Source organism: Myotis brandtii, unplaced genomic scaffold (assembly GCF_000412655.1).
Source record: "Myotis brandtii unplaced genomic scaffold, ASM41265v1 scaffold397, whole genome shotgun sequence".
NCBI lineage: Eukaryota > Metazoa > Chordata > Mammalia > Chiroptera > Vespertilionidae > Myotis > Myotis brandtii.
The window spans coordinates 176535-187444 of record NW_005365229.1 but is presented as its reverse complement, the minus strand read 5'-3'; the positions used below and the strand labels follow the sequence as shown (position 1 = coordinate 187444).

Below are 10910 nucleotides of genomic sequence, written 5' to 3'. Positions count from 1 at the left end.
ACACAGCCTGTTCTCACTGCAGCCACAGAACTCTGGCCCCGGGTCACCTCTGCAGCTGTTTCTCCTTCGCGCCGCGTTACGCACCAAAGCCATACCTCCCAACACGGCAGACTCCGGGTTAAAGCGGATTTGTTAGTAGGTAAGGCCACTTGCAGACACGACTGACGTGCCTCACTTCCAATGCGGCCAACTTGAAGCTCTTAGAGAAAGCCAGCAATCATTTCAAAGGCAGTCCCACCCTGGACGGGCAGGGACACTGGGAGGTGCTCTGGGAACTGCTGTTAAAGGGATGGCGATGGCAAGCCCTGTCCTCACCTAGTGTGCTTTTAATTTAATGTGAGCTTCTTCCAGCACACCGCTCCTGGGTGTACGCGCAGTGGGCCCCTTCCCCTCACACTGTGGGTGCCAGGGCCCCAGCGTTCTAGGACTTGGTGCACCATCATGACACAGCAACATCTTAGAGGGAGAGGACAGAGGATGGGACGACGTCGGGGGTCAGAGTCAGCTACCTGAAACGCAGTGTGTCTCCATCCCTATCCCCGAAACTCAGAAGACTCTTGATGCCACAAACTGGGAGTAGATGGCAAAGGAAACGCCCACATTGCAAAGTGTTTTTTGCAAAAAGATTCATTTAATAACTTCAGGGAGAATTCTGTCTGTGACCTAAGACTATATAATCTACCCTTAGCCAGAACCCAAAACACAAAAATCAACATGTTCTTTGGACGGAGGGGCGGTGCAATCCACACACCGGCCCAGGGCAGCGCGGGGTGTGAAAGCACGCATCCCAGTGGAATCTGGAAAGGGATCGCGGGGCACAGACCACCTGGGGACCAGGAACAGTGCACTGGGGTGGGATGCGAGGCCACTGAGGCAGGCCACGGCCGCTCAAATGCTGGCGGCCTGTTCCACCATTTCAATATTTCCAGTCCTCTTATTTGTATATGGAGCTCACCTGGAAAACCTCTTATTCCTTAAGCTTAAATGAAACTAGTAAAAGGCAAAAAAAGAAGGCAGAACTATACATCAGCAATACTGAAATTTGGGGGTCGGGGCAGTAGGGGTGAGGGGGGTGAGACAGCTCGGTAAAACCTTGTTATAAATAAAAAGGTTTTCCAAGTCCCTTTTTGGGGAGGCCAGAAATCTTCCTCAACTTCCACATCACTCACTGAATTATCATTTTTATAGAAAATTTTATTCAACATACAACATTTTCCAGCAAAAAGGCAATATACAGGAAGAGTTGGTGTACACCGCTGCTACAGAAACAAACAAAAAATACTGGAAAAGAATGAAAAAACAGTGTGATCTGCTGATTCTATTTTACTGCACTCAAAACTAGACACGCAGCTGGCATTTAGCTCCAAAATAAAAGGTCGGGACGGAAATAAACTACACACAATGAATATCAACATCAGTGAGTCACCTGTAGATTCACCCAACAAAAAAGTCACCTCCTCCCAGCAGTAAATTGTACATGTTCATTCATTAAATATACAATTTCATTTTTCCTGTTTTTTTTTTCTTTTAACTTTTATACAAAGTCAACAGCTTACTACCACTAGTGAGCATGCCCTCTTTGCTAAAAGGCTCTCTTGTCCATCTGTTGTGTTTTAAGGAAATTCTATGTATAATCTTTCACCTGCTTGTATGAACGTGAGATCAGTCTGCCGACAGGCAGCTTATACACCTTAATTGTAATGAACAGTGCTTTCCATTTAATAAAAGACCCCAGGACGGCTGTCAGACTACTCCGTGCCCCCACCCTGCAATGGGCTGCAGAGCAGCACTGGCTGACGGAAGTGGGACAGTTTATGGAAAGACCCAGGCGGCTGGGAGAGGACTGAGGAAGGGGCGACAGGACACGCAGTGAAGGAAAGAGTGCTATTTATTAGCTTGTGAGTTTCTCTGTTTTGCCTTTACAGATGCACAAAAGGCCATTGAAATATAACTGAAGGAAATACGTCAGACGAGCCTAAACATACGACTTCCTGGCTGCGGGTGGAGGCCGGGACCCCCAGCAGGCAGCCAGGCAGCTTCTGCCAACTAGACAGACTAGAGACCTCCTGCCAGCGCCACGCATCCCACTAATCTCTTCTCCCCGAATGCTGACAGTTGCCTTGCATGTGGTTACCATAAAATAACTCTCATTGGCATCCAAGCTTTATAAAAACACCTTCATTTTGCTCAAAAAGGGCAGTCAATAGATACAGAGAAGCCAAACTGAACAGCCTCAACAAAATAAAATGAACACCAGCAGCAAATCCTCCACGGAAGACTCGCTAGAGTGCCAGAGTCCTCGCTGTTAAAGGGGCACACCCACACGCGGTCCTTGCCTTGCACGCACGGGTGAGGAAGTCAGTTATGGATTTTAATGGCCTTTTCAAGGTAAGTGTAGCGACTTCTCTTTGGGGCTTTGTTGAAGTGGTCGAGCCCTAGCCACGGCCGCGGGTGAGACATGTTACCTGGTGGGGAAAGAGGGGCGATGAGACCACAGAACAAGTACCAGGACCCCTATACCTGGGGTGGCCACACAAGCGTGGGTTCACAGTGACCAGGTGTGGGTTCACAGTGAGGCTGGGGCTTGAGCCAAACGCGCCCACACCCTGCCTGCCTGCCTCGGCGGCTTCTACGGCCAGCTCTGCCAGAGCCTGCCGACCACAGAGCCTTCACACTTCGACCTTGGAGCTTAGTTCTTTCAGCCACCACGTGACGCAAGCCACCTTTTAATCCTTAAGAGACTCGATGGGTTCAGGCTACTGTTCCTCCTATCACAAAGGAGGTCAGCAAGCCCAGGCCGCCCCGCTGTGGAAATGGGCAGGGGACTCGACCCAGAGCTCTCCGCCTCCAGCTACTTACCGCTGGCCGGTTGGACCTCCCCCACACGGAAGGAAAGCAGTGGGAGGGCTCTTACCAGGCTGAGGTTCAAAGTCTTTCAAGTTTACTTCGTACTCATCTTCATTTATGTATTGGTGCCGGCCCATCATCACAATGGCAAATTTAAACTAAAAGACAAAAATGAAAACTCCTCCATGAACTGGGGGTGCCTCTGCAGAGTCTAGGCCGCTCTCCCAGGAAGCCTCCAGCATGCTGCTCGCTGATTACTCGTCCAGCACGCGCGTACCTTCTCAAACTCCTTCTCCTGGATGTCTAGCAGGCTCTGAATCCGCTTCATGACTTCTCTGAAATGCTCGCCCTGCGGACAGGAGGACACTGTGCTCACGTACCTGTGTGCACCGTGACAGCGCTCACGGCCCACGGGGACGCCACCAAAGCCCATGGTCTGCCCACCGAGGCAGGAAGCCAGATTTAGCAACGCTAATCCAAAAGGGGGGCGAGGTTTCAAGTTTGTTTTTTTTTTATTGTTTTATTGCTTAAAGTATTACAAAGAGTATTACATATGTCTCCTTTTTTTCCCCCGTCCTTGACAATCCCCTGGTTTCAAGTTTTGACATGCATTCTCAACCTGTTACCTGTAAAAGCTCACCTGGTGTATCCTCAGCAAAAAAGGGATTCCAAACGTCCCGAACACCTCCTTATGGAAATGTGCCACTGTGATCAGCATCTCATTTTCCTTATCTATGTCTACCTGGTCCAAAGGTATTTCCTGGGGACAGTTAAACACAGGGAGCAGAGTAAAGCACCTGATGCAGACAAAACACTTTAATTCTGACCTGCTCCTGCAATGAGGCGATTAGGTCATTATTTTTTTTGCCAAAATGCTATGTTTGGGGCTTGTTAGAATGGTAAGAATTCAGAGCCAGAAAATATCCAAGTTTTTTTAAGGAAAATGATGGGTTTTAAGACACCAAATAATGTTTTTTTCCAGTTACTGTGGTGATTTCAGCAACTCTAGAAACCAACAGGGACCCAGTTTCTGAATAGATTTGTCTGGTGGCCCATATCTAAAATTAATGTATAAGTACAAAGACTATATATGATTGTACTTAAATGAGGTACCTAGGGTAGTCAAATTCAGAGAGTGGGATGGTGGTTGCCAGGGGCCGGCGGAGGGAGATGTTAGTGGGTATGGAGTTTTACTGGGGGAAGATGGGGATTGTGGCAATAGATGGTGTGGATGTGCCTAATGCCATTGAAATGTACATTTAAAATAGTACCGAGTACGGTATGTAGGATTTACCACAGTAAGACCATCAGCAAGTAGCTGACAGCTGCCTCACCCACCAAGGACTCAGAACTCTCCCTGGAGCCAAGAGCAGGGCAGTTACCTCTATTCGAAACGTTCTACTCGTTGCAGGAGATAAGCATTCTAATAGCTCGTCTTCTTGGTGCACACCAATAATTTTGTAGCTTACAATTTCTAGCAGCCTGTACAAACAGGATGGGGGTGAAAGATATAAATTCATGGGAAAACACACTGACAAATTGTTTTATTATAAAGCTATCAACATTTGCTTGTCTTCTTTCTTTTTAAAAGATTGGAAATGTCGAAAGCAGGCACCCATGGGAGAGGGCACAATACTGGCCAGGTGGCCCCTCGAGCGTGTGATTCAAGGGGAGTGACCTCAAGCCTCGGTGAGGCCGAGTCCCTGGAGCTGATGAATCTCCCTCTAAACCCACGCGAGGCAGGACTGTGAAGCTGTTCTCACCGAGCCTTTGGAGGACAAAGGGCTCCAAATATTAAAATTAGAGAAAAAACATGCTGGGAGCCAATAGCCACAGGGCAGTTTTGTCCTGAGCTGACTGTGTGGCGACATAAGAAAAGCGCCCAGCCCTGTCCAGTTTGGCTCAGTGGTTGGAGCATCAGCACTCGGACCGAAGGGCGCATGCGGGAGACAACCAATTGATTCATCTCTCTCAAATCAATGTTTCTCTCTCTCTCCTGCATCCTCCCCTCCACTCTCTCAAAAAAATATCAATGGAAAAAATATCCTCAGGTGAGGATTAAAAGAAAAGCACCCAGCTCTCTGAAATAAAAACTGCTCATCACATCTGTGGCTTCTGTCCACAGCCTGAACGTTGCCCAGTTTCACAAATGCAATCCCCGCAGCTTTTCCCAGTTCCAGTTATCATTCTATTGTAATCACATCCTTCCTCTGCTTGGCGTTCCTACCTGAAGCACACATTTTTACTATAGGTAGTTAACATCAGGAGACTGGAAGGAAGGAGCAAAAGATGGCTTAACTGTGAAATATTTAAAAACTGCTGTGAAAAACCAGCTGAGAGAGGAGTTTGGCAACAGGCACAGGGCTCTGGCTGTGCTGTGTCCACCAGCACACTGCAGGGCTGGGGCTGGTCAGCACTCCTCCCGCCGCCAAGGGCTCCAGGAAATACTTGCCTAAGTTTCCCTGATGCCTTCTCCCCAAGCTCTACAGCCTTTTTACATTCTTCTAACAGGTCCCGGACACACCCGTGCTTGTCTGGATATAGTGTTATTTCCTAAGAAATGACAAGATGAAACACATGCTTTAAAGAAAACATAAAGGATCTGCTACAGCAAACCAATTTTGCTTGAAGAAAGAAAACACAGCAATAGATGTCCTCAGCTGTCTCTAGCTCCCAGGACTCTCTCACTCACATTCCCGCCATGAGGGCCCCTGGTATGAGACCTCACCCAGACCATCTGCTCAAACCTGGAGCCCACCAAGTACTGAGGGGACTTTAAGAAGTGCCACTTTTGCCCTGAGCCCAGGTTTGGCTCAGTAAATAGAGTGTCAACCCGTGGATTGAAGGGTCCTGGGTTTGATTCCCGTCAAGGGCACACACCTCAGATACAGGCTCAATCCCCGACCCTGGTCCGGGCACATGCGGGAAGCAACCAATCAATGTGTCTCTCACAATGATATTTCTCTCTCTACACCTCCCTTCAACTCTCTCTAAAAATCAATGGAAAAATATCCATGGGTGAGGATTAACAACAAAAATGCCACTTTCTGGTTATCTGAAAACTATACTTTTATTAACCAATGTTACTCCAATGAATCCAATAATAAAAAAACAAACAAAAATGCCACTATGATGTGAAAAGTTTGCCATTTCCAGAGCAGCTTCTCAGGAAATGACCCCCCTGAAAGATCACCTACAAGCCTTTCCGATCCCAGTACAGTGAGAAAGAAGGCTGATTACCCGTGGTCGGCAAACTGCAGCTCACGAGCCACATGCGGCTCTTTGGCCCCTTGAGTGTGGCTCTTCCTACGCCTTAGGAGTACCCTAATTAAGTTAATAACAATGTACCTACCTATATAGTTTAAGTTTAAAAAATTTGGCTCTCAAAAGAAATTTCAATCATTGTACTGTTGATATCTGGCTCTTTTGACTAATGAGTTTGCCAACCACTGATCTAGGCCATGAGCAGCAGGAGGCTTTACAATTTAAGCTTGACTGATCAACTGCATATACGCGTGAATGTCTGTGGCATGTGACTCAACTTTTCCCTCAAAACTGGCCGAGCAAGAACGGTGAAAAGGACTTGGAATCCCAGCAGTCGCACTTCCTAGAACCACCTAAAGTGTGGCTGCACATGCCTTCTGTATGCAACAAGCACACGCCACTGGCGCGGCCCACATAGTCAGTGTCAGCTCACTTGCAGGCCGGCTGCCCTCACTGAGGCCTGACTGGGTTCGAGGAAAATACTGCTCCGGCCAAGCAGCAGTGCATCAACTTAAGATGTCCAAACCGGTAAGAAAAGCAGTCCTGGAGGGTCAGGCAGATGACACTGCTATTCGTCTCCCAGGGCTCAGAGGTGGTGGCAGGAGGACACAAACTTGGGCTCTCCAACTCTGGACCCAGGGGCCGCTACAAGGCTACCACTCCTCTTGCTTTCTTTTGTTGTTTTAGTTATCAAGGTCTAGAGAGACAGAAACCATAGACAAGCTCCAATAAAAATGAAGATTCATATCATTAAAAAAAAAACTTACCTCTTCCCTAAATTGGCTGTTTAACCATATACACTTAAAACTTCGCCTGTTTTCAAAGTCTGTGATTTTCATCTTCAGCTGTGAAGGAAAGAGAGACCCCGTTAGATGCGCTTCCACAAAACCCAAGGCTTCTCCTCATGACCCACGGGCACATTAATTTGGACTCATACCTGCTGATAGTAAAGTTTCTTAGGTTGTCTAGGCTTGAAGAATTGTAGAAGATCTCTTAAAGTACCTTCATAATTATGTCTAAGAGGGTTACCTGGGCCATCCCTATAACTACACAAGAAAACAGCATGTAAATAAATGACTTCTTTATTCGCCTAAAACAAATAGCGGTGACTGAGCAGAAAAGCAAACCACTGGCCTTGCACCTAGGCTTGCAATTGGGACCTGGCATAGGGTTCCATTGAATGTTCCTACTTCCCGAGCCCGACGCCCCGCTGGCTGCCACACCCGAGTACTCTCTGCAATGGTGGCACAGCACACAGAAGTCTGGCTGGGACGGACCCAGCTGACACGTGGGAGATGTGTTTATTGATGATGTACCTAAAGTAAGTCTGACTCGAGATGAGGCTGCCAATTATTTTGACATCTTGGAGTAGTGTGGTCAAGATATGAGGGGTGACAATTCTATATTTGAAGCTAAGCAAGAAATGGTATGTCAGGTGATGTGGCCAGCTACTTATTAAAATTAGCTCCAATATGTTTGGATGAACTATGGAAAGCACGCAGCAAGGACCAAACACACGTGTGTGCGTGTAGCTTACCCTTGAGATTTGAAAAACTGGAGCAGCATTGGGTCGGTGTTGAGTCTCTGTGCAACTGTCTTTGCAACCTGGGGGGGCAGAAGGCAGACATCAGAACGCCAGAGCACACTGCGGCAATGCACTAGATTTGCTTATAAGCATCATTATTAACGAGGCACCCCATCATCTTTACCCGATGTGGGATGAGCGGCCGCATTCCAGTGCCCTAGGAATTTACTACCTAAGAGTACCATGCGAGTAGCATATCTGATGAAGATAAACTTTTAAAGGTTTTTTCACTCTTAAGGTGAAGCCTATAGATTTTTAAATTTCCTGATGATTGTTGAAATGCTTCACACTTGGCATGTTCTAACTGCAGCAATGGACCACCATTATCTCCAAAAGCACACTGTGCCAGGTAGAGAGGGTTTCGAAGGACAAGAGTGCAGATGGACATGGTAGCTGATGAGGAGGCTGAGGCTGGGGTAAGAACAGCTTTGGTCCCATGGCCATCTTAGCACCAACCCACTTTAGTTAGGAATTTCCTCAGACCAGCAGGACTAACCCCTCCTCCTGAACCAAATCCATCAGCTTCATCAGCGAGCATTTTTTTTTAAAAAAAAGCAGGTGGTTTTTCTGGTGCAAAATCTGAAGGGAGAAGAGCCTTTATCAAATACCTGAAAATAATTCATTCTATTTGATAACGTGACCACAAATCCAGGATCATTAGGGATTGTCTTATCACAGAAAATGACATCAACACGGTGATAGAGGTCTCTGAAATATTCTTTTGCGGTGGGTAATTCACTGTTATCATTCTCAGGGTCATCCCTGGGGGGAGGAAAAAAAAACACATTTATAGACTGAATCAAAACCCAGGCCAGGGGTCATCACCTCTCACACCACAGTGACACCAACAGGCACAGACAGAGCTCAGGGTCCTATTTTAAGGTGCTGGGGGGTCTGCCAGTGACCTTTGTAAGCAGGGACCATGGGGAAAGGCCATCAAGTACAGAAGGTGTGCCTGAGATAGGTACAGTGCTGCTTGCCGTCCTGACTGCAATACAGACACCGGAGCCTCTTCTCTACAGACAAGGGGAAGGGCTGCGGTGAAGTGTGGGGCCCGCACAGCCTGTGGCACAGCCTGCTCCCTGACCAAGGCACTTTCAGGCCAAGGCAGCAGGACAGAAGTGGCCTGCCCACACCCTATGCCAGGGCCACCTCACCAGACGCCCTGACCAAGGCACTTTCAGGCCAAGGCAGCAGGACACGACAGAAGTGGCTTGCCCACACCCTATGCCAGGGCCACCTCACCAGACACTTTAACAGCAAGAAAAAGGCAACACTGGGCTGCTTTCAGACTAAGACCTCAGACCTGCTGGTTTAACATGCAGGTTTAAATCAATTACCTAAGTAGCTGCAGTCTAAGAAATGCCCTATGTTTTAAGGGAAGAAATACAATCTTGCTATTTCACAAAGACCTTTGCGGCCGTGCTAACAGTGCTCATGCTCACTGTAGACATTTTTAGGAAATCAGAGCATTGATGAAAACGCTCAACACCTAATTCCAAGACCCAGAGACAGCCAGCGTCTGTCAGCATTGCGAGGCATTTCAAACAACACCTGACTCAGGGTCTCAACACAATCTTGTCAGTGTTACAGGACTTGGGGGAAAAAAATTCTGCTACCAGTACAAAGTTATCAAATCCTTCAAAAAGTACATACTTCTGAAACACTATAATATCACCATCCATTAGCTCATCCAGGGCTTTATCAAGAGACACGTCATAGTCCTGAATTCTTTCCGTTAAATTCGGTTTAACTTCCTAGAGTAAAAGAAATGAAATAGTTACAATGCAACATTTGTCTAATGTTTAATATGGCCATACACTGTATGTATTTTCCCTACACCCAGTTCTATCAGCCATGTATTTTTAGTATGTTAAAAAGCTAACAGGAAATATTAATACCTGTAAAGATGTAATAATCACTGATCGATCCTCAATTGGTAAAAAATCACAAATCTACAAATGTGATCCTAAACTCAAGGTCACCTCAACAGTAGACATTACCCAAAACAAATACAGGGACAGTCAAACAAGCAAAAAAATTCCTCTCCTATCTGCTAACAATACACTGATTATAGAAAAATAAACCATCCAAACCTCATAGAGGATAAGGCTAGTATCTTGGATAAATCCTGCTCTGTCACACATAACCGGGAGCAAGTCACCTAGGAGAGAGAAAGAAAAGAATGCAAAGCTGTAATACACCACAACTGTAGCAGAATCAAGGTAGAGGTGAGTGCAGCAGGACTTACGTATTTTACAGGATATTGGCGTGTAGATGTGCCCACAGTAGTTCAAGCTCCGTGTTTTGGGATCATACATCTTCAAAAATAACATCACATCATCTACAAGGTTCATAAACAGGTTTTGTTAGGGTCTTACCACTCAGTATACTGTTAAAACAGTAATAGTAAACTTAGTAAGGCACTGAAATGACAGCTTACTGTGCCTAAAACTGTGTCAGACCAGGCTTGTGACTGCTCCCTCACTCCAAGCATCAAACCCCTGGGGAACACTCCATGTGATGCAGTGAAGGTGGAATTGGGGCAGTGAGCTTAGAAATCCTAGTTTCAAGATCTGGTACTAACTAGATGGCTGGGTACTGTCATGGGAATAATGGTAGGGTTGTATGACTTCGCTACACTAGAGAGGTGACCACTTACAGCAATAAAAACAATCTTATAGCAAAATCTGATCCACCTGCTTTTCATATAAAGTAGTGCTGCAATACAGCTAGACTGTCCATTTATACATCTTCTGTGGCCACTTTCCTGCTACAATGCTAGGCAGAAACCATATGGCCCACAAGGCATGAAATACAGTTGACCCTTAACAACTTGGGGGTTAGAGAAACCCCCCCAAGGAGTTACACAAATTCATATGTAACTTCTGACTCTCCGAAAACGTAACTATTAATAGCCTCCTGTTGACTGGAAGCCTGATGGATAACATAAACCGTTGATTAGCACATATGTATTATATATTATCTACACTAATAAAAGAGAAACATGGTAATTGGCGTACGACCGCTACCCTTTTCATTGGCTAATCAGTGAGTATACGCAAATTAACTGTCAGCCAAGGTGGCGGCCGGCAGCCAGGCACTGAAGCAAGCAGGAAGGCTTGCTTGCTGCGGACTCCAATGTCCCCCGCCTCACTTGCCGGCCTCTCATCTGCAAGTCTAAGCAACTATATACTATGTTGCAAATAAGAAG

General features: G+C 46.5%; 1 protein-coding gene across 4 annotated transcripts in view; it reads right to left on the bottom strand.

Moving 5' to 3' along the window:
* Positions 1–1173: 1173 nt before the first annotated feature.
* USP7 (ubiquitin specific peptidase 7 (herpes virus-associated)) overlaps positions 1174–10910 on the bottom strand; it is a 37003-nt gene continuing 27266 nt past the window's right edge. For all 4 annotated transcript variants that reach the window (XM_014545089.1, XM_014545090.1, XM_014545091.1 and 1 more), the window contains 13 exons: positions 9948–10040; positions 9793–9860; positions 9353–9453; positions 8305–8458; positions 7649–7716; positions 7049–7157; positions 6879–6956; positions 5300–5400; positions 4230–4329; positions 3488–3607; positions 3125–3196; positions 2915–3005; positions 1174–2465 (listed from right to left, as the gene is read on the bottom strand). In XM_014545089.1, the coding sequence (XP_014400575.1) occupies positions 2359–2465; positions 2915–3005; positions 3125–3196; positions 3488–3607; positions 4230–4329; positions 5300–5400; positions 6879–6956; positions 7049–7157; positions 7649–7716; positions 8305–8458; positions 9353–9453; positions 9793–9860; positions 9948–10040 (1262 nt within the window). In that variant the 3' untranslated portion in view covers positions 1174–2358. The remainder of the gene's footprint in view (positions 2466–2914; positions 3006–3124; positions 3197–3487; positions 3608–4229; positions 4330–5299; positions 5401–6878; positions 6957–7048; positions 7158–7648; positions 7717–8304; positions 8459–9352; positions 9454–9792; positions 9861–9947; positions 10041–10910) is intronic.